The sequence below is a fragment of the Thunnus thynnus genome, chromosome 23 (genome assembly GCF_963924715.1).
Source record: "Thunnus thynnus chromosome 23, fThuThy2.1, whole genome shotgun sequence".
Classification (NCBI taxonomy): Eukaryota; Metazoa; Chordata; class Actinopteri; order Scombriformes; family Scombridae; genus Thunnus; species Thunnus thynnus.
The window spans coordinates 2815793-2839939 of NC_089539.1; the positions used below are offsets into that span (position 1 = coordinate 2815793).

Here is a 24147-nt window from a genome sequence, read left to right on the forward strand (position 1 = left end):
AGACGCTCATTTTTATGAACAATTTCCTAAACAGCGAATGATATCGTTAACATTATTTTGACTGATAGTATTTATAACGCAAAACGTTGTGGTCATGTATGCAAATGATGACATAAAACTTAAAATAGAAAAAACTACAAGGTTAAAAAAAAAAGGGTCTTGCGCTGACGTCATATTTAGTGGCCGGAAATCTCAGACGGGATCGTGTCCGCAGAGATGGCTGGGCTGCTGAAAAAGGTTCGAGCAGAGGTCATTTATGTGTTTCAGTGATAGAAATCAGAGGTGGAATTTTTTTCTGTGCACTTCAATGTTTTCTGTGACCGTGTAATTCTTTACTTAACTCACAGCTCAGTTTGACTGCTAGGTGTTAGCTTTGTACCGTTAGCATAGCTAGCTGTGTAGACGCAGTATTATTCAGTAACGTTATACAACTTGCTCCATTTTCACGAAAATACTGAATACATTCTCTTCTCTTTCTGTTTCATTAACCGAAGTTTTGTCACCTGTGTAACTGTATTAGAGTCGCTAACACCAGCAATTAGTCTGGTGCCCTTTCGGCATCCATACACACGACTCGCTGCAATATGCTGAACTCTGATAGCAAAATGAAATCATTGATTTAATATGTCCTGTGTTTAAACGGGTTGTTTCATTATAATCAAATATATAACAAATTGTCTTGTTTTGTACAATCTGTAAGCGGGTCTGTTGTTAAAAAAGATCATGGGAATAGAATGAGTGTTAGCTTATTCTTGATTGTATCACAACATTAGCTCTGCTTGACTTTTTCTTGCGACATTAAGTAAAAAGTTTAAAATTTAAACAGTTGAGACAGACATTAAACTTCTGGACAATTTTTGAATCAGAGTTACTAGATAAGTTCTTTGTGGCCTTTTGTTGTGACTCTACCGCAGGTGACGTAATGAACCGTGTTGTCACCTGCAGAGGACACAGGGAAGAGTTTAACCGGATAAAATTGTCCCATTCAGGATGTGAGCTTTTAAAATTACAGATTAGTCTGGAGCTGCAACCATTAATCAATTAGTTGCCAACTATTAAATTAATTGCCAACTATTTTGATAATCTATTAATCATCATTAGTCATTTTTTAAGAAAAAATATGTCCAAATTCTCTGACTCCAGCGTCTTAAATGTGAATATTTCTTGGTTTCTTTAGTGCTCTATGACAGTAAACTGAATATCTTTGGGATGTGGACAAAACAAGACATTTGAGGACATCAGCTTGGGCTTTGAGAAACAGTGATTGACATTTTTCACCATTTTCTGACATTTTATGGTCCAAATAACTAATCATTTAATCAAGAAAATAATCGACAGATTAATCGATAATGAAAATAATCATTAGTTGCAGCCCTAAAAAAGTTAAAATCGACTTGAATCAGACAAGGCTGCCCCATTCAGGATGTGAGCTTTTAAGGCCATGAGACTGTTTAGTCCAGTGTGTATATATGGTAGATTTATGAATGTCATTCATATGAGGTCCAGTACTTGACAATGACTTCAACCATAACATCTTTAATTACTCACTATGTTAAAGATTCAGAGCCTTATGTATATATCAGGATCAGGAAAATCTACTGCAGTGTTGTAAATAAGCAAACCCACAGTGATGATCAGGAAGGAGGTTGATTAAGTGAAGAAGTATGTTGGTGAAGTTACTCAGACTTTAACATTCGTCTCTCCTGTTATTCTCTTCCAGACGACCGGCCTGGTCGGCCTGGCAGTGTCCCACAACCCTCATGAGGTGAGCAGCTGACAGTGAACGCACCACACACACCAGTAATAAACCCTGACAACATGATGGCTAATGAATGCAGTCATTGAAGCCACACAGTATTGTTTTTCATGGCTCATCATCAGCTGTTTAACACTCTTCCTCTAACTAACCTGCTCTGCTCTCCTTCTCAGCGTCTGAGGATTCTATACTCTAAGATCCTGGCGTCGCTGCAGGCCATGCCGCAGGACGCCGCCTACAGGAAATACACAGAGCAGCTGGTCAACGAGAGGTTTGGCCACGTCAAAACGGTGAGCAACAGATCTGCCGCGTGAGCAAATAGTCAGCATTGAGCTTGTCCGTGTGTTCGTATGATACAAATCTCTCTCTTCATAGGAGCCTGATGTAGAGAAGCTGGAGAAGAAGATAAACTGTGGGCAGATTGAAGAAGTCATTTTCCAGGTAGGTCACTATTAGTCATACTGTGCTCATGAGTTCATTCACTGTCAGATTTTATGGAGTCAAGTTGGATTGAGTTGTTCCAGTCTTGTTCAGTTGGTGTCTGACAGTCAGCAGATAAAATCATACAGCGGTCTGTCTCACCAAGATTACTTTGAACATGTTTCATATTTACAGCTGAATCAGGGATTAAAACATCAAGTGTGAGCTTGAATTACTAAAAAAATGAGTTGAACCAGGTGTCTCTCTCTGTAGAGTTTAGTCTTTGTTGCTCATCTCCATCATTTCAACCAAATTTAGACTTTTTTCCTTTGCTTCTGTTATCTGATTTTGATGGTTGTCTGTTTCAGTTTTGTTACAAACACATTTGAAAAGTTGTGTTCTCACTTAGTGACACAACTATGATAGAACATAGTCTGTTGTTTAATGTCAGTTATTCAGTATGTGCTCCTTTTTGATTGTTGTCTGTCATTATTGGTAGAAGATACCTCAGGTAGTTGTAGTCTTTGTTGGCTTCCAGTATCTCGGGGGTGTACTGTTAGCTGTAGTTGTGATTGAAGCTGATCTGTTCTGGCTTCAAGTGGATGACTCTGCATCCTTGCTCTTGTGTAAATCACCGTGTCAGACAGATCACATGTCATTGTATATAGATTATCCTCTGTTTATCAGTGTGTGCTCATCTCACTGCTGCTCTTTAGATTGAATGTGATAAAGTAATTCAGCACTAAATTAATCAAATCTGCTCAGAAACTGTAGACATTAGTCCTGAGAAGAGATTATTCAGTTGATAAATTGGTATTTTTAACTAATAAATAACTTACTGATCAAAACTTGAACCAAATATTTGTTACATGTTCATCACTGGGCTTCAGAGGTGTTGATAGGTATAGTTCTAGACATAGTCAGGCTAGCAGTTTCCCCCTGCTTCCAGTCTTTATGCTAAGCTAGGCTAACCACGTCCTGATTCCTCTCATGTCACTCTGAACAACACATATCTTAACTACCTCTTTAAAGCAGGATAATGTGCATGTGATGGTGTATCAAAGTGTTTACATGTTGTGTGTGTGTGTGCAGGCAGAGTGTGAGCTGGCTCTGTCCAGGAAGATGGCCGAGTGGAAACCATGGGAGCCACTGATAGAGGAGCCCCCTCCCAACCAGTGGAAATGGCCCATCTGAATACACCTGTGTATACTGCTGCTGTCATACTGTCTGTGTGTGTGTGTAATCTATACTTCTACTTCTAGTGAAGTAATGAACAAATAAAACTCTGCAAATATTTCTCCATTTATTTCCCAAGAGTCACTTATTCACTCCCCACAGACACATTTAGTAAGTTGTAAGAGTTGATGTTTTAGTCAACAATTAGAACTCCTCCTGTGAAACTGGTAAGTGGAGGCTGCTGTATAAACAGATAATGAATGAGAATATAATAATACAGTCCTAATATAACATGTCTTCATAGGAGAAGTTAGAATTGTTGACAAATACTGAACCTTAATAAACAGTTAAAATGTCCATATCTACTGTATAGGGGGCCTTGAAGTAAAGTGTTACCACTACAGTATGTACACCATTACATCAGTCATTCCATTTTTACAGCTGTCTTTACAGATGCCTTTTCATAATTCTGGAATTATATTTGTTACAGTTAGTTTTCTCTAAGAGACAACTTTTGATGAGATTTGGTCCTGCAAGATAACATTTGGAGCAAGTAACTTACATTTTTGGTTCGATGAAGAGTGCCGCTGTCTGTTATTAGAATCAGAAGTAAAAAGAGCAAAATGAAATATCCCGTGCATTCCCTACGCAACAGTCATTTGATTCAGTCAAAACGGTAAAAAATTACAGTTCTAGTTGTTAGAGTAATAAATACGTATATCCAGAGGAAGCTTGAAGTAGTGTGCATAGAGCTAGACCCGATCCCAACAAACAGCATCCTCTGCCTTCTCGTACCCTCCTCACAGTAGCTCTGACAGAGCTTCACTCTGCAGTCAGGTAAATGCTGCGCCGCTCCTCAGGCTCTGACCTCCTGTGAACCACTGGTGGCTCTCTGCAACAGCTGGAGCATGATGGGATAGATGGGTGCAAACTCCTTTCCCTGCCGAGCCCTCACCGACTGCACGTAGGCCTCCAGAGCCCCCCTTACAGAGGAACACACAAAATGATTATATGATCAGATTTCATCTGTAAAGACATCAGTGGAAACAAAGGAGAACTTTGGTTTTTCTAACAACTTGCTTTGATGTGGAAATGAATGTATCCGCACACACGTTTCACACCGGATGGAAGAAAAAGTATTGAAGCAAACGACCTGTTGGATTCACTTTATATCAGAACTCTTCTTAAGTATAATAGCCTTCTGCATATGTGACACTGACAACAGAAATATTACATGTAAAATGTTTATCAGAGATTTTGAGAAATAATTTCCTTCCCCAAAAACAATCAGACAGAAATCATTCAATATAACAAGTAACATCAAGTAAGGTTTTATGTACAGTCAGGCCTCTGAGCTTCTACATAGATCAATATAATTGATTTATTAATCGTATTACTCCCATCAGATCCTGAATGAAATTGTTTTTCACTTTTAGACTGATTCTTGTATGTGCGTGAATGTGGATGTTCTCATTATTCAAGCATGTTGTCCTGCTGAGCTCTGATATTACTGGCAGCAGTTTGAAGCGTCATAAATATACACAAGTGGGCATTATGACTACTTACAAATGCTGCAAGTGTGAGTATTGTGGCAGATCAAAGTGTTTTTTCACATATTATAAGTTGAAAAGAATACTACCTAACATGCAGTAAGTTTGTGTTTCTAACATTGCTCCTGTACAAAATGTTGATGGGCTGAAATGTCAGGGTTTTGGGAAATGCCCAAACAGAAGACCATCATACTGGGACTGTGTGTGATTGTCTACAGAAATGAAGTGAAGCCATTGGAAGGAAGGAAGGACATCAATCTAAAAACTGATGGGATGCTTTTTAAAATGGTCAGCTAGCATGTAAGTATATAATATGTAGATTTCTATTTAAATAAAATAAAAATGTAGAAGCGTAACAATCTGTCTGGTTGTATTAGAGATCACCACTAGAGGCTGATCATCCTCCACAGTTCAACTACTTCTTCATGTCTCTGCTCTCTATGGTAATAAGGTGTTAAAGTTCCCTGTTGTCAAGAATAAATGCCCTCACTTCTTTTTAATCTCAAGAATTTAAGGGTCACTGTTGATGGATCTTTGTTCCTCACAGTCACGTGGACTTCCTACAGGCAGGTGAGGCTGACAGAGGCTTAAATGTGCGTAATTACCTGATGAGGGAGAGCCGGTCTCTCTCAGAGGGATGATCATCAAGCCACTGGGAGTAACGAGCGATGGACCACTCTGCTCTCTGTGGGTGACCAGTTCATTTAGTTAGTATAGTGACAAAACTGCTCTCCTAGTTCTTCTGATGCATCTGAAAACCTCCAATCATTGATAATCATGACATGCTGTAAATCCCTATTTAGTATGTGAATGTTGTGAGTGTGTGAGTGTGTACAGGCCTGGTGAGGTGACTTGAGTTCAGACGGAGCTCTGGTGAAGAAGAAGTGCAGCAGGGTGCTGTAGGGGATCAGGTCACCCACAGCTGGACTGCTGGCTATCAGCTCGCTGGTCTGAAACAGCAGAGGCCTGAAACACAAACACACAATTAACAGTCACATCCTGTATACTGACTAACAGCCGGTCTTATTATAGTGGTGTCTTTGGACTGTGTGAGAGCAGATATGAGGTTTTAGCATCGACTCAAAAGCTAAATTGCTGATTGAGAGCTGGCAAAAAAGCAATATCCTAGAGTTCTGTAAAGAAGTGATCTATATAATTCTGCAAGATCATTTTGTAACCATAGTAACACGTGTGTCAGCAGAGGAGTGCAGGGATTTTCCCCCGATCAATCACAAAGTGAGAAGCAGTCAAAACAACAATGTGTTCTACCTCATGTAGTCCTCATTAAAACGAGAGTGAAATGTAGCATCTAGACAGTAACTATCCTCCAGGTCATGTCCTCTATCTGTTGTCATTATTCATGCCACTTGAGGGCCAGTAGATTTGTTTAATTCATATCTGCATGCCTGAAGAAATATGTGTTTTAGAATTTGTATTATTCAAGCAGTTTACAGTGAGAGCAAAATATCTGATTATGCTAAGCTAACCAACGTTATTTGCTCATGTAGGCTAACATTATTGACATAATGTTTTGTAATTTGATGTATTTTTTCTGTCAAATGTACTGAGGAGTGTCATGCTCAGATAAGTCGACCATATTCCATATAACCTCCTTTACTCTTCAATTAAAACGGGGACTTGAACTTCATAAGTAAAGCTATCTGAAGCTTGTGTCAGTACTGAAATGAACTAAAACCGATGTTGTCTGGAAGGTGCAGCAGGAAATCAATCTAAAACTGCTGCTATGCTTTGAAACCAGTCAACAATAATGTGAAGTATATGTGATTTGTAAATAATGTACTTCAACATGGAAAACTGCAGGTATGCTAAGGTTCTATATTAATGTTCTGTAACAGTGATCTTAAAGGGTCAGTTCACCAAAATTACCATCACTGAAATTTCTGCTTCCACCCCAACACAAGAGGATGAATTGATGTTTCTTTTGTGGTGCTTAAAGCACAGAAAATCACATTTGCAGAACTCAACAGCAACATTTTTCCTGAATAATATTACCCTGGATAATCAACACAGCTCAAATTTTATTGAAACTACTGAAAAAATAGTACTGATTAAAACTGTTGACAGTGGGGTTTGTGGGTTATTATAGGAACATTGGGACATTGTTTGTGGAGAGACATAGCTGTGGAACTTCAATTTTTCAATTGTCTGAGGTTGTCTGAGTGCTGGAGTCAGAAATCTAAGAAACAGATGCCTTCAAAGCATGTATGGCTGGATACCATTAGAGGTGATAGAGAAGTGAATTTTTATGTAACGCTGTGTTGACATGATTTTGGAAAAATAACTTTTTTGCTAATTTGTTGAACTTTGACACCAGGCAGTACTGACCTGCTGTCTGAAGGCTACTGCTTATGCTGCGATTAAGGATGTAGGACCAATTAATAAAGTGTGTTTCTGAATGTCAATACAAGAATATGAAATATGATACTTTAGATTCAGCTACCAGGTTTGTTTGTTTGTCTGCATTGATCTAACAACTGTTAGCCACATTGTAGCCTGCAGATCTTTGCTAAAAATGATTTTGCCTGATCAGAAGAGATCATGATAGGTTATAAAACTGGCTGTTCTCTAATTCCCACTACAACCCTGTGCCGATGTTGTGTTAATCTTCATGATTTATGAGCGTACACACCTGAAAGAACGCAGCATTCTGTACGGTTTCCCCAAATCAGACACTCTTCTGCAGAGAGGAGCCACTGCCATCTCCATCTGACACACAAAAACAAAAGTGAGCATGAGCATACAAACACAGCCATGCATTCACCAGTCTGGTGAAGCCAGGACCTTGGCATTGTTGAATCATCTGTCAACCATCCATGACAGAAGGGATAGTCTGGAATGTCTGAAAAACATCTGCCTCAGAAAGGAGGCCCTAACCTGTGCAAAGTCAGCTGCCAGCCTCATTTTGCCGCCTTCGCCCAGCGGGCGCAGCAGGCTGGCGTGGCGTATGAACAGCTCGATGGCTCTCTGAGCGATGGACTCGGTGCTCTCGTAGATGAAGTCCACGCATTGGAAGGGTCTGAAGTAGTCGGCCATCACTCTGGAGATGAAACCCTGTAGTTCCTTCATGTAGAGCGAGCAGGGAACGTCAGGCTTATCAGGGCTGGACAACGGCCTGCAACACACACACACACACACAAAAGATGCTGGTATGGGACGCGTATGTCAAGCAGTGTGACCCACAACATCACACTACATCCTCTTCATTTTCTAAGAAGAATATCATTCAAATTGAAAGAGACACAAACTGTAGCATTTGGTATTAACTCACACACAAACTAAATTTATGTGTGAATGAAACAAAAAAATAATCTCTTCTCTAAACAGCTGTTGGATAACAAAACCCAAACTCAGTCAGCCACTAATGATGAGTAAAAATACATTTCTTCACAAGCCTGCAGTAAAGCTTCTGTGTGATGTTATTTTCAAGTAAATATCACACAGGGTAGTTAAATTTAATTAAATCAAGCATTGAAACAGATAAGCTGTAACTGAGCCATGTTGGAGCTGTAGGAGACAGTGTCTTCTACAGATGCTGTTAAATGTAGATTTTTCCCTCCAGCAGATTCGTGCAGACGTTCAGCTTGATGTGTGTCAGTTGATCTGATGTGTGTCGATTGAACAAATGAAAAAAACATTTTATTTGCGGGTCTGACTATCTGGTCCGTGATAATAATGAATGGAGAACTCAATATGTGCTTGAAGCAACATGGGTCGAGGGCTGAGTATTATTCAAAGTTTCACAATATTACTAATGCTAATACTATACATGAGTTTCTTTACTCTGAGGAAGGTTAAATTTATTAACGAAACTCCTTATCATTTGAACAAAATTCTCAATTCATAACTTTATAAGAACTGTGACTAAAAAAAGTCCAAAATTAGCAAAATTTTTGTAAATATCTGATCAAAATAAGTGAAACATTAAATCAACATAAATAAACATAAAAGTAAAAATCTGACCAGACTTTTTTGTGGCCATCTATTTGTTACATTTTAGAAGAAACACATTCATTACTAAAACAAACAAATCAAAAACCTTATAGAGGCAAAAAGTGTTTTCCTCATGATTATAGGTAAAAACTTGACACCTCCTTCTATACAGAGATTTTATCTGAAGAACAAAAACAATCTGGTGAGGATCTGACGCTCAGTAAATATAGTTTTACACAGTTTTTAATACTCAGTACCAAGACAGGACTGAGGGTTGATACCCAGGTTCAACCCTGACATTGAGGTGGCTTTTCAGTGAGACACAGGACAACTCATTCACACTGACACCTGTCAGTTATGTTCACTTAGTGTAGAACAGCTATGAGAGAAAATGACTGACCCTGAGAAGTCTTCCTGGTGTAATGTGATGATGATGGCCTCGATGGAGTCGGTCACTGACTGCAGCAGAGGCTGTACCGCGCTGCTCATCAGGGCCTGCACTCCCTGAATCACAAAACAGGGACAGATGATAGATTCTGTAAGAAATGTACGGTGCTTGAATAACACAGGCAGGTAGAGCAAACTCCAGACCTGACAGCTACTGTGCATCCACAAAGACCACATCACATTTAGTTTACCGCTCATTACCTGGATCTCAGGGGCTCCTTGTTGCCATAGTAACTTGTGTAGTCAGGTGAGCAGTAGGTACATACATATGAGGTTGGATGACTGATTTACACTTGAGATATAGGTTTGTTATCAGCTGTGTGGATGTGTGTTTGTCAGTGTGCTGATAAGAGCAGGATCTTTTCTCTGCTTCATCTCTACAGAGATCAACTGAAATTCAATATCTGACCCACTAGACTGTGTGCTCCCAGGAGTGTGTGTGACAGGACTTTAAACCCTGCAGACAGATTCCCATTAGCAAAACTTTCCCTTTGCAGACAGAAGCGCAACAGGTGTAGAAAAATAGAATGTATGCGAGTAGATTATTGATCAAATGTGTTCAAATAAATTGAAAAGTGCAGAAAAATGGCTCAACCAAAGACAGCTGTTGTATGTGTTTGAGATTACATTAACAGTCTCTAAAAGATGCATCTACTCCAGCACACCTCTCATAGTGTGGAGCTGTGTTCATTTTGTGAATGAAATCTATTGAAAAAGAATCACTGATGACTATTTTTTCCAGATGAAAGCCAGACTAAAACAAAACTATGACTAAATGTATAAAAATGTTGATAAAAGGAATGAAAACTAAATGCTAGTGTGAACAATGGATAAAATGAACTAATTCATATTTTAATGCATCTGCAGAATTACGCACAGTAGTTCCTGATTAGTAAACGTATCTTCTTCCGCCCATAAATATCTCTTCTTCACAAGCTGATTTAGCTGCTTGACCTGTTGCACTAATGAGCAGCTTCTTGTATTTCACTAACAACGTGCCTCTGCCAGTAATGATGGCTAATGTTACCGGTTCTTGGAAAGAAGACGGGAAAAAAAAAATCTACAATCCCAAAGGAAATTGGTGGCAACAAAATAGCTCCGACTAACCACAAAAACATGCAGACAAACACATCAACATTTATAAAAAAGGTAAACTACTGAAACATTATTGAGGGTTGTGGATGTGGATGTAATGTTAATGTTATGTTTAGTCACAATTTGAATCCTTCTCTCTTCCCTTTGGCTCACAGACCTCCCCAGATGTGAGGTCTGCAGCTGGACCCTTCTCGAATGTTTAGAAGGGAGAAATTCAAAATGCACAAAGAAAACTAGGCTAAAATGTAACTAAAACAGTTTTGTCAAAAGACAAACTAAATCAAAACTAGATGAAAATTAACACATGCTGAGTTGAAAAAAACCACTTAAAACGCTTCATAAAAGAATCCCTTAAGAATTTAATCAACTGTGCAGGTCTGAGTTTTCTAATTCACAGTTATGATGAAAAAATGTGAGCTTCAGGCCTTTTCTAAATTGACAAAAAACTCTATTATAATAATATACCCAAGAGGACATTGTTCCCTGTGATTATGTTACAGCAGTAACACAGCAGGTAAAAGACACAGTCTCCACACTATCAGCACAGAAGAATGTGACTTTTCTACCAAAGCATTTAAACTGAGAAAGAATGTTTTAAGCAGCATTTATGATAAATACAAAAACACAAAAAACACTACATGGTTTGTATACCAAATAATGAACATGTTTATGAATGAAAATGAAAACATGCGTGTTAATAGTCGATACCTCCAAAGAAGAAGAGAGGGCCTCCGCAGCAGCTGGTGGACACGACCCCAAACCTGAAATAATCTGCAACAACAAAACACAAGAGCTTTAGGTGCTGAGACTATGGAGACAGCTGTACAATGTCTTGTGCGGCTCTGGAGGGAACTTTGAAAAGTTTGAAAAATGAACCCTGTTGATGTCATCAGTTGAAAGACGCCATTGATCCAGTGTTTTCAGAGCTTGACCAATTCTTGAGACTAAAAGTCAGAATATATCTGCTGATTTTATTTTGACAATTATTTTTTAAATCTTTCATAAAATCATCAGGTGCTAGTAATATGTGCAGTTATGTGTCTTCTGAATCTTTGAAATTTTACATGTATTGTTGTAAAAATGAAAAAAAGAGACTCCTGCACACTGTCTCGCTTACTGCTGGAATATTTATCAGTTTATGATGTTTCAGTCTGTTCACATATTCAGATATGCTGCAACTTTCAAATTTTTTGAGGAAACATCATTGTATAATGTGGTTGAATGGAGAGCATGTACATGGATTTGAGTGGAGGGCCACCCCTTGCCTGAGATAAATAGTGCCTCTGCTAACATCAGAAGAAATTATTATATTTTTATGAAATATAATAATACTTTTATTGAGGTTCATGGAAAACAAGCAGTGGCATTACATCACACAGTAAAGGCCACATATTTAATGAGTAAGGCAACAGTCTAGTAACAGTTTAGTAACTGCACTGACCAAGAGATAGGTAGTAGTAGGATCTGTCTGATTCAGGTCAGCAGGTGGTTGATTAGCAGAAGTACATTTGCTTCGCAACAATTAATCAAAACAGCAAGACGCAATGTCCAGAAAAAAAAAAAAAAAAAAACTTCTAGTGGAGGTGAGGTAGCACTGCCACACTCCTAGTATTTAATTTCCTGTCATTTCCTGTGGGAAGCACACTGATGTATAATGAAAAAAGGAGAGGACCAAATCTGGATCCCTGTGGAACACCATATGGAATGTAATGGGTATTTAACACATCCAATACATAGAAATAAACTTTCTCCCTATTAAATAGATAAGAAACCACTTGAGGGTCGTTCAGGAAATATAAACTAAATGTCTCAATCAGCAGTGTGACCATGGTATAAAATGTGGCTCATAGATCGAGGAGGACCAAGATGTAAACATTACCTATAAGAGCACTGAGGTCATTCAAGACTTTTACCAGTACAGTTTCTGGTATTTATCCTGTATGTTATCACTAAGAAATTTGTTAAACTGTTCATGTACTGCTTTCTGAAGGCTAGATTTGAAACAGGTGTTAAGTCATTCAAGATAGTTAGAGGTCAAGATTGTTTATCTTAAGGAAGGTCTGAAATAGTATAAAATAACATTCAGCACAATATGCATCTGTATTTGTTTTCTTATCTACATTCCCTGTTTTACAACCTGTCTTTGTCCCTCCACCCTTTACCCCGCCCCAGAATAAATTTTCACTCTGTTTTCACACAGTAAAATTTTAAAGCCTTGAGGTTAAATATTTAATACAGGCGTAATCTGTTTTTTTATGCTATTAATCAGCTGGGCTGCTGTGCCAGGACACACCATACATCTTTAATGGAGGAAGCTGAGAGAACATACTGCACCCTGACTGCTTTTCCTTTTATCCCCCTTTAATTTCCTTTACTTCCTTTCACGTACGCATGTGTGTGTGTGTCTGTGTGTGTGTGTGTGTGAATGTAGACACCATTTTATGTGACATCTCTATGCATTAGAAAGGTAATACTCTGGTCACATACAGACACAGTTGGAGAACTACATGTGCGATAGTGTGTTCCAAGTTGGGGCCATCCCTGTCACACCTGTGGATAATCTTGAGAAAGAAAACTGGGGTTAACTAATCTACCAATGACTATACACTTGAAATAAATAAAAATACGGCAAAGGTGCCTCATCACTTGATGACAATGTTAAAAATCATTTTTATCTTGTATTCAATCCACCACTCTCTTCTGAGTTTTTCTCTTAAAAATGTGTGCATGCAGGCAATGTAGCTGAACACCCAGACACATGCACACTCCTCACCTTAATGAAGCAAAGCTAATTAGGCAAAGTAGATAATCTCCAACATATTCACTGTGCTTTCAAAATGTAGTCACTAATGTTCTGTTCTCTCTCCATGGACAAGACGTGTGTGAAGTAAGAACACAATTTTCTTCTTGTTTCTTAGGGATCATCAGTGTGCTCAGACATTTTTAACTGAGTAAGCCATAAAAAATAGACCTCAAATGTCTGTGGTGATGATCACACACTCAACCTTTAAAAGTATATGATCAAGGATCTTTTATTAACACTGATATTAGCCACGTGTTCTTCCTTCTTCCCCGCCCCCAGTTTGTCTTGCGCTCTTCTCACGTCTACAAGCTCATCATGTTTTTGCCTTTGTATGTATTATAGTCTCCTACCTTGGTGACAGCCTGCTGCAGACGGTAGAGGGAGTTGACCACAGAAACGTTCCTCCTCTGGCCTTCTGTTAATGGACCAATCACCTGACTGGCATCACCCTGAGTACACAACTACAGATAAAGGGAGATGGGATTGATTGAAAAGTAAAGCCAGACACGCAGGTAGGCAGGCAAGAGTCCACACAGGATACACGAATAGGAACAACTGCAATATTTTTTCCATAATGTTGTAATTAAATAATTAAACTCTCAATATTTCCATTCATCTGAATATTTCATAACTGCTTTATTATGTTACAGATTTATGAGTTGATAAACCAATTACAAGGTGGAACAAACAGTGCCGTCATAGGTAGTTAACCTGACACATAGAGGGTTGGAAAGATACAGAGATGCAAATAGATGATTTTTCATTCAGAACTTGAGAACATCAATATAACCACACACTAGGCTGTACACACCAGCTGTTCAGACTTGACACAGAAGAGTTGGACGGTCTTGGCAGCATTCTTGGCCACAGCCAGAGAGAGGTTTGGATCCACTGATGCTACATTCAGTTCACTGCAAACAAGCAAACAAACCAACAAATAAATAAATAAGACAGATTTTACATTCCACTAAAATAACATAGCCCGGCCTAATTATCAAATGCAAGCTGTATGTCAGTAGTTAAACCATAGCTTGGATGCATAGTGTTTTTAACCAATAATGAGTCACCTCGTATGTTTTTAAATATGTGTGTATCTGCAGGTTAGGGAGAGACTGATTTTTGGTGAGTATCCAATACTGATTAATGGGAATTTATATTACCATTAACCAAAATGTCTACTTATATGTATCAATTCACTAAATTGTTGTTTTTTGAGAGTTAAAAATGCTTTGTTCTTCTCTTATTACTCATTTACTTTCAGTTTATTTTTATTTAATTTGTAAGAGAGAATGAGAAAGATGTTTGTTTTATAATAAAATGTTCTTGACAGCAATATGTATAATGTGAAGTTACTGAAAATGTCCCTGATAAAGCTTATTTCACTGTTATCCTTGCAGAAAGTTACTGTTTTAGAATGACATGCTGATACTAATGTATCTACTGATATCAGTTAGTAGTAAAACATGTGTTTTTGGTGTTTATTATAACCTTGGTTTGACATTTGTTAAACTCAGCCATGGTTGGCATTCTAACTGAGAACATGACTGTATCAATGAGGAAAGACAAAGCTGCAGCTGTGACTGAGCATCTGTCACTTCATACATACTATGAATAAGTACTAATAAATAATTACTGATGGTTTGGTTTTACATTACATTACATAAGTGTTTTTGCAGGCTCTCTAAACTGCCCCTAAGCCACCAAAAGCAGGAGAGCCTCTACGTTGTATGATTTTACATATAACTATTTAAATAGATACTACACTTCACAGCCAGACAACAGCTGTCTGTCTGCTAACTATGACTTCATTTCAAACTGAAGTCATAGTTAGTGTTTATACCTGAAACACGTTCAGCTGAAAGAATTAGGTTCCTTTATGTCTATGAGTCTTAGAAAGTTTCATCCAAAGAAAAATCATATGAACCACAGTACGTAATTGGCCACATGCACTATGCAAGAAAAGAAGAGGGGATAAAGCTTTTTTTGCAAGCAGAGGTGGCATTGTGATCTGCCAAAAAATGATGAAGATAGAATTGTGTTGTTGTGGACAAACAAGTTTGTATCTTCTTTTGTCTGATTTTTGCCTGTTTTTCTCTCCCAGATTACAAACATTAACAAAACGCTACTTTGTGCAAAGTTAGTTTTTTAGCTCCCAAAAATTTTATTTGACTGAAAAAGAAAACATTTCCTCATCAGGTGAAGAGCACATGACAAAGAGTAATATCTATCTATCTATCTATCTATCTAGATATCTATCTAGATATCTATCTAGATAGATAGATAGATAGATAGATAGATAGATAGATAGATATACATACATATATACATATATATAAGCCAGTAGCCATCAGAGGTGATAATTCTACTTTATGTTTATTATTGAGGTCGTAGTGGATGGTGGTGGAGTACTGTGTACTGGTGCATTATATTGAAGAGTGTTCCTAATGTTTTGCCCCCCTCATGTATATTAATGGAGTGGGTTCTCTACTAGGCTCTCATTATCTTCATTGTCAAAGGGAACATTGATCATCTTGGTGTCCACCTCAGCTTTCAACAGGGGGAATGTCTCTTCAAAGGTTGGCTTCTCTAGGTTGGCTTCATTCCCTTGAATCATGACCTTTCCTTTGGTGTAATATGTGATGGTAAACAGAGGGTCATCCTTGTCAAGGTGTTCATCTTTACAGATCTTTACTCTGCCTCCTGAGCTCACTGGATACGTATGCATAATTGCTGCACAGAGTACTTTTCCAGATGTAGATGGAATCAGTGAAGAATATGAGGTTGTTCTTCTTCCTTCCTTCTTTTTGTTGGGCGTAGTCAGTGAAGAGGATCTCTGGGTTTTAATGCAGTGTCTTCTCCTTGTGTTTCTCACTGGCTGTTCCACTCTTACATTTAACAGGGTATCCAATCTCCCTGTTCTCTGCTCTGAGAGCTGTGATGTGCTTAGCTGCCTGCTGACTGGTTTCCATGGCGAACACTTGTTTCCTCCCAGGGGGAGCTAGACTAACTATTTACTTTGCTAGCTTTTGTAGCCTACCATCACTGGCAAAAACTTAACTATGTACAGTTCACCAGATATATTCATGTTACCAACAAAGATCCTTTAATTTTCCTTCTTGTCTTCTTAAAATAACTCTTTTGTTAGCTTCTTTGGTGCGGTTTCTCCTGTGGCATGTTGGTAACAGTGGCAGGTAGCAGTTAGCAGTTGACAGCTAGCTAGCTGTTTTGATTTAAAAAATAAATCCAAAGATGATATTTTCTGTTTTTTTCTGATCAATGCTGTTAACTCTTCTTTAGAGTCCTTTCTGAAGATTATTTGAAGGCTACATTGCAAAATGTCCCACTTTTTTTTAGGTCCAAGTCTGAGATGTATTCAAGAGCTCATTTGTGGTGCAGCTACTCTTACGGAATGTCTTTCTTTCTCTCTTATAAATATACATTTTACAACAAATAATTTAACAATTATAAAGACATTTTTGGATATATTTTGAGGGAACTGTGGCGGTGCTTTGTGATTCTTTCAGGCACTGATAATGTATTTGATCTTGATTATGTATCGAGTCCTAACATAAATTGTACATATAATGACATCAGAATGACTGATGTAACTAATGTGGTGCCAGAATCCAGAATGGTCACACTACATATGGTCCTGGATTTCTATCTTCAGAAGTTGCATTACAGCAATGCTGGTAATTAAAAAAGTAATCTAATTTATACATCTTCCAGCGATCAGTGGCAGCACTGAGCACAGTGCTACTGAAACAGCACACCAGTTGAGAAATAAGGAAGAAATCTTTGATTTTACCTAGTTTGTATTGAATTTAATGGACTTCTCTCAGTCAGAATAAATCGTGTTTTTTGTTGTTTTACACATAGCTGACATCATGTTTTTCTATTTTAAAAGTCAATAAAAAGATGACTACCACCTAGTGAGTGTTTTAAACATTCTTTCTGTAACAATTTCTATAAATGCCTGCATGACTGCCCGGTGGGCTCAATAAAAGGCCTTTAAACATCTTGACACACTCACAGCGACAACCAAGAAGTGGCAGAGGCAGTGTAGAATGATTTTGTCACTGAGAGGCAGCCAAACTGGCATGTACTTGCCTGCTTATGGTCTTGATGATACTGTCCAGCTCGTCGTTGGAGGGCGGGTTGCGACCCCCCATGGGAAACACCAGGTTGATGGGATCAAACAGGCGAGAGAGGGATTTGGAGAGGTATGCTGCTTCGTACGGCTGCAGAGAGTCCTTTAGAGCCTTTTCCGGGCTGAGCACACACACAAAGAAATAGCCACAAAAAACATACAGATCATTTTTTGTAGTATGGATCTCATGGTTGAACAGGTAAAAATGTTTTCCTTTCACTCTGCCACAACAGGCAGCAGGATCAGATCATAGTGTCACTTAACTGTAAGGTAGCCTTTAAAATTTCAAATATATCAAGTTATTTTGATACCCACAATCTATTCACTGCCTTACATTCACATAAAACATCCTCTAATTGACTTAAATTTCTGTGCTGACATTTACTAATGGAGAACTTAAATGGAAGCAAAATGCCACTGTGTCTTATCCTATTACTATTCAATGCAGGCATGCTGCTAGAGCTGTGCGTGCGTGTATGTGCGTGCGTGCGTTCACTGTAATCATCATCATTTCTCATGGCTGTTAATCACTGTGATAGAGAACAAGAAATAGAAGGAGAAAATATTTAAACAGTACAATGTGTAGTTATGAGCTAACATGCTTCAACAAAACTAGCAGGTACATTTTCATTAGTGTTTGATGAGGCTGAAATGTGTGTGTCTGACAATCTGCATGAACACATTTTCACATGTGAGTGTGGTTTTTCTTTCAGCTTTGTTTATCACTTTTAATCAGCAGGTTGATTGATTGGTGTGTACTAAAACTCACTGTGTGTTATCTAATGTGTGTGTTCTGTCATGTCTTTACTCCCTCTCCATCTACCTTATCCATCATTCCTTTGTTCCTAGTCTCTCTCAGTGATGTGTAACTACACATCACTTTTGAATTATATTAAGATTCTGTTTAGCCTTGTGTGAATTTTAAATATTGTTTTAGAGGTTTTATGAATGTGTGCCGATATGACCATGAGCAAGAGACAGTGTTTAGTGTAGATAGGTCTTGACTGGACAATAACTGATCTGCTGAATAAGTTGCAGTTACAGATCCAGTGTATTAGATCAGTGCATTTCTATCTACAAGTTGTTAATGTGTCTAAAACAAGTCAGCCAGTAGTCATTATGTAATAAATTAGTGTTACAAAATGCCATGCAAATTACAATGAAATATTATGAAACCTGTTTCTGAAATCATTCTGTCACATTACTAATATAATTATCACTGGATTGTTGGTCTGATATTTGAATTCATCTACCTGAGATGTGGAAAATTATGATGGGCACTGTTTATTAAATTCTGACAATTTATAGACTAGACAATGAATCAATTAACTGATAATGAAAATGATTGGTAGTTGCAGTCCTAAGCAGCATATTTTTAACTGATGGTGCAATGATAACAATGATTTGTAATGTTACAACACTTGACAATAAGAATGTAATTCTATTACTACATGTGTGCATGTTGTACTTTGATGTCTGAAAGCATTCAGTTACTTTCTATTATTTTGTGAGTGTGTTCCAACTATTAGCATACACTAAAACTAAGGGACTAGGTGTTATCTCCATGCACTATACTGGCAGTTAGTTACAACTACTGTATTTGAACTCACTGGAAATGATGTGTGGTGTGTTTGCCAACAGAAACTGTATGTAATCTGTGACCTAAGAACTACCATCTCAAATCACCTCAAATCCTATCAAAGATTACTGCAACTAACAATTATTTTCATTATCGATTCATATGTCAATTATTTTTTAATAATTTATTGTTTATTTTGTTTCTAAAATGTCAGAAAATAGTAAAAAAATGCATGAAAAAATAGCGAAAAAACAAGGTTTTCAGAGCTCAGACTCTTGATTGTGTCTGCTCACTTGTAGTCTTGTTTGCCATGCGTGAAGAGGTCCTGGCTGTCTGTCTCAGTGGCGGTAATGTCCAGAGTGGCGTCCATCCCTCCGCTGCTTGTCAGTGCCCCCTGCAGGCTGGCGCTGTACTGCTGTAGGCGCCGCCACAGCTCGTTATACAGCCGCAACAGCTTAGGATACTCTCCTTCAAACGCTTGCTTCAGGAAGGACGAGGCTAGAGAGAAAAGAGGCAGAAGCAGTAAAGAGTGAGCAAAGTCAAAAAGAAAAATCTTCGGTAAAGCTTTAAATTATTTCTTTAATCACATATATGAACAGAGCATTGTATACAGCCTGTAGACAATTCTTTGAAACAGTTTGATAAACAGGGCTTCTATATACTGTTCATTGAAGGAATGGAATTGTCATGACGTCTACCTCTTATGGAAATAAATCATAACGTATTTTACAAAAGTCCTGGGTAAACTTACTACATTAGAACAGATGGTCTGTACTAAACAAGACTTCACTGCTTAAACAGTCTGCGAATGAAAAATTTGGGGAAATATGTTTATATACTCTCTTCCAGAGTGAGATGAGAAGATTGATATCAATCCCATGTGTGTGAACTTCACACAGTCACTGCACCAATGACAAGCACTGCAACAAGAAATAGTTCCAGTTCATAACTTGCCCCTAAAACTACAAATGCTCATATTTACATTTCAGTTTGCATACAGATTAAAGAAAAGAGATAGCTCCTGAATGTAAATGTTGTATTATTCCAGTACATCTCTAATTAGCAGCCAAAGCATACACAGTGTTAACAAATAACATCAAACAGACAATTCAGAAAATACAAACTTTACTATGGTTTTGTAGTTTTTCTTTCTTTCTATATGTTTCTCCTTTTTTATATCTGATTCTATTTTTAGGGAATGTTCTGGTTTCTGTAACTGTAATCCACAGTTTCTTCCTTCTACCAAATGTTTCTTATTGTTTATAGTATTTTTCTAACCTATAAACAATCACTGTTTCCTTATATGATCAGTGGCATTTATTTTAGGGTTTAACACAGGAATGACAAAAGAAGCTAGAAGAGAAAGACAGACAGTCAGAGAGGGAATAATGACTTTATTAAATTCAAATGCAACAGCTTGGGAAGATAGGAAGAGGTAGAAAGAGGAAAAGGGTGACAAGTAAAGCTTTGATACAAGAAGACGACTCAGAAAGCAGAGAGAGGATTTGTGTTAACATAAAAGGAAGATACAAGCTTGATGTTGGATGCAGAAGCTTCACAGTGTGTCCATTATACATAAGAACACCTCCCTTACATCAAAGAGCCACAGACAAATGTCATCTCTAAAGTCATTTTTGTTGACGTCATGACATAGGAATTATAAATGATATGATTAATGAAACCTTTCATTTTCTTGTCAGTTAACACAGTCGGAGAGAAATCTTTAAAACATCTTTTTTTTTGTCATCAAATCCTCAGTACTTCCTGACTTCACACAGGGCCATTGGTTGCTACTGAAGACGTCAATCTTTAAAAACGGCTCAAAAATACATGGTTTCAATTTTTAAAAAGGTTCAGTAATTCCCTATGACAGCTGATCACTGTTTTTAGCAAATGTTACTCAAACAGGAGGAAAAAGTGCAATTTTTGGGGTACTATTTTTAGCGGCAGATTAATCCATGTCTACTTTAATGAGTATTTCGAGCAGCAGGATGGTGTTTGTGTGTGATTGAGTCAAAATAAACTACATTGTGTGTTCATTACCATGAACCACTGTCACCCAGTGCAACAGTGTTGCTCACTGATGTATATTTAATAGTTTTTGGACAACAATGTTAAAAGATACATCAGGCTTTGATACACACACACAATCATCAAGATCAACTCATTGTTGGTTTGCACATGAGATTTGTCTGCACATGACAAAGACTGAAAGGGGAAGAGAGAGAGAGAACACGAGGAAAAGGGAAACCTAAGACAATCAGTTATATAGAGGCTTACACAAACGTGCTTCTATATTACTCACATTAACAAACACACCTCCCTTCCTTATTTATATTTGTTCCAGAATATCTTCACTACACAGCTTGCATACACACACACACACACACACACACACACACACAGCAGGATAGAAACTGCAGGTTTTTCAGTAAAGTGCGAGTTTGAAGCCAAGTATGTTAGCAAGCAGCCAAATCCGCCTCTCCTGTTCTCACTTTGTTATTCCCTGTAATCAGACAACTCTCTACTGAAACGCCTCCATCTGATCTGTGAGTGTGTGTGTGTGAGTGTGTGTGTGTGTGTGTGAGTGAGTGAGTGAGTGAGTGAGTGAATGAGTTTTTATTGTTAGCATAATTAAGTCTCTTTTCTCCATGTCCATCCCTTACAAAGATTCTCTAATACACCAACTGTTTTTTTTGTATTTATTTCTTTTATTTTTTAGAGGGGAGGGCAATTTAACTGTGGCTTTATTTGATAACTGACTGTAGTGAGACATTGGTGAGATGGAGGAACAAGAGAAGGATGATTAGGGTGGAGAAACAACAATCAGTGCCCATTTAGAACGAGTTCTAAATTGTTCAATTCCTGAGAACCACTTTGCTCCAAAATGATCAATTTCCTCTTATTGATACCAGTGTGCTGCAATCACTGACTCAACATTGGGATGCACAGCCTCTTTTCTTGTTGTGCTTAAGCACCAGCGAAAAAAGGGCAAATGCACTAATTTTAAGAAAAGGTGGCAAAACCACCAACATGTCTCGACAATATTTGGTAATGCATGTTATTAAATTAGAAGAAAAGGGTGTATGTATCCCTCCGAGCCAGCACAGGAGCATCTATGAGTTAACATTAGAGCCACACAGGCAGTCCTACCAGATATTTTCATTTCTTGAGTAGGAAGACATAAACGTTCTCTTCCATTAAGTCTTTTTTAGATAATGTTAATCAGACATGGGCTGCAACTATTAGTTCCCATTGACAACAAATATAATTTATATATCATTTCTGTGGTTTCCTGTATATGTTTAAAAGTCTGTTCTTTTGAATAAGAGAGTTTAAATCATGTTCACCATCTTAGTTTAGCATGTTAGCACGCTAAAATTAGCTAATTAGCACTAAATGGAAAGTACAGCTGAGGCTGAAGGGAAAGCCATACATTTTGCAAGAATTTAGTCATAAACCAACATATTTGATAAATCAACATTTTGACCTGATGATGCTGCTAGAGGAAAAGTCAGGGGATCAGCAAAGTTTTTAGGATACATCCTCTGGAAACCATGAAAGTCTGTACAAAATGTTGTGCCAATCCATCCGGTAGATGTTGAGATATTGCACAGGATGATACCATGTCTACACCGAAAGCATTTCAGCCACGTTTTTCAGTCATCTGTGTCACATGCGTCTGACGGAATAGTATGCTTCTTTATTAATCGATACAGCTGTCTACACAGCCTGCATAACAGCAACCAGAAGCGTATTTTTAAGCTTTGACTCTATTTTCCTCCATTTTACAAGAGATTCATCCTCTGGGAACCATGAATGTCTATATAAAATTTCAGGGCAATCCAGCATGGCTAGCATTAGCATGGCTAATAACAACAGCCCAACTGGCAGCGTGCTTCGTTTATATTCCAGATGTATTCGACAGGCTAAATGACTTGAATGTTGCTTTGTACATGTACTTTTCATGTACAGGTGGAGTCAACGAATGCCATTCATTTCTATCCTTTACTTTTTTTTCGTCTTAATGCAGTTGCAAGCATGGACATACTACAGACTAAGGTTGTACCAGCCCAACACTGATGAAACTGCTCAGTGCTCCAATGACTCCATGAACAACAGGCCGTTTATTACTTGCAGCACCACTGATTTCCTGCTGTTAACTGAGCTCTTGTTACAGCCTGATGATTATGGCTCACAAAAAGAAGCCTCCCACTAGTTGTTTGTGCTGGTGGCGATGCAGCAGTTATCAGTTGTAGACATCTCTGAGAGAAACCTTAAATTCTTCTTTCCCCTGAATAAGCAGCTTTAACTGTATCCTGGTTGTCTTCTTAAACTGATAGTTGCAGGGGAGACTATAGGGGGAAAAAAGGTACAAACTTACCTTCAGTTGCTCTGTGAAACTCCTCACTAAGTGTGTTGGTTACATCAGTCCAGAAGGTGTAGAGGATATCAGGCTGACCATCCTGTAAAATGGTAAACAGAAAAACAGTCACAGATTAGCTAGTTCTGAGTTTAGACAGAATACTTCTTTTCAACTGGTTTTTGATTGTAAGGTCGTTCTCTAATGGTCTGAAGGTCAATGTCAAGGTCACTAACTGAAACAGTTTGTACCTGGAGAGCTTCTTCTTAAAGTTTCCTATCAAAGTGTCAAAGGGACTTGATAGACCGTGACCCCACATGTGTGAGACGCCTGACTTGAACAGCGCAAATTTTTTCACATTACATATTCTACATTTAGTCTAAGGACTGTTGTTGGACTTGAGACAGTCCTGAAACTCCAGAACAATCTGAAAATCTGAATGCACAACAAAGATATGTGTGAGAAAACAGTTAAGATAGACAGACAAAGGAAAATCATTCTCCTGCACAAAAACATTACTTTCTACACCACCATCTAGTATGTGAAAATAATTTCGTTTTTCACACGATTAAATTAAGATTCTGCTGAAATGTGTCTCTGAATGACAGCTTCATCCCAAAGTAATAAAGCAATGATATTTTTTTATTTCGACAATAATAAAGAAAATAGAACAAGAAAAAGAGTGAAAAACTAGCATTCAGCTACTTTCAGCCCAACCTTGAAGTGTACTCATGTGTGAAATAACAATAAAATAAAAAAAATTATAATCTTGCATGATAACAGACAATAAAATCCTCACAGTGATCATTTAAAATACAGTTATCACTATGGTCTGCATACACCTAAACCATATGCAT

General features: G+C 37.9%; 2 protein-coding genes across 2 annotated transcripts in view; one reads left to right on the forward strand and one right to left on the reverse strand.

The window, feature by feature from the left end:
* Positions 1-129: 129 nt before the first annotated feature.
* Positions 130-3478, forward strand: ndufa5 (NADH:ubiquinone oxidoreductase subunit A5). The gene is made up of 5 exons (XM_067581309.1): positions 130-237; positions 1721-1765; positions 1930-2046; positions 2132-2197; positions 3269-3478. Exons 1-5 carry the CDS (start codon positions 217-219, stop codon positions 3368-3370), a joined length of 351 nt encoding a protein of 116 aa, XP_067437410.1. The 5' UTR covers positions 130-216; the 3' UTR covers positions 3371-3478.
* cog5 (component of oligomeric golgi complex 5) overlaps positions 3466-24147 on the reverse strand; it is a 65389-nt gene continuing 44707 nt past the window's right edge. The window contains exons 11-22 of the mRNA XM_067581308.1: positions 23312-23393; positions 19221-19425; positions 17309-17470; positions 14010-14109; positions 13549-13659; positions 11104-11166; positions 9254-9357; positions 7798-8035; positions 7553-7629; positions 5742-5868; positions 5508-5587; positions 3466-4335 (exon numbers count right to left, since the gene is read on the reverse strand). Of these exons, the coding sequence (XP_067437409.1) occupies positions 4209-4335; positions 5508-5587; positions 5742-5868; positions 7553-7629; positions 7798-8035; positions 9254-9357; positions 11104-11166; positions 13549-13659; positions 14010-14109; positions 17309-17470; positions 19221-19425; positions 23312-23393 (1476 nt within the window). The 3' untranslated portion in view covers positions 3466-4208. The remainder of the gene's footprint in view (positions 4336-5507; positions 5588-5741; positions 5869-7552; positions 7630-7797; positions 8036-9253; positions 9358-11103; positions 11167-13548; positions 13660-14009; positions 14110-17308; positions 17471-19220; positions 19426-23311; positions 23394-24147) is intronic.

Bases quoted from the DNA above. Each gene is read 5' to 3' on its own strand.
- ndufa5 (XM_067581309.1), top strand. From the start codon at position 217: ATGGCTGGGCTGCTGAAAAAG. The intron at 1,766-1,929 runs GTGAGCAGCTGA...TCTCCTTCTCAG, and splicing joins TGTCCCACAACCCTCATGAG to CGTCTGAGGATTCTATACTC. The intron at 2,198-3,268 runs GTAGGTCACTAT...GTGTGTGTGCAG, and splicing joins TTGAAGAAGTCATTTTCCAG to GCAGAGTGTGAGCTGGCTCT.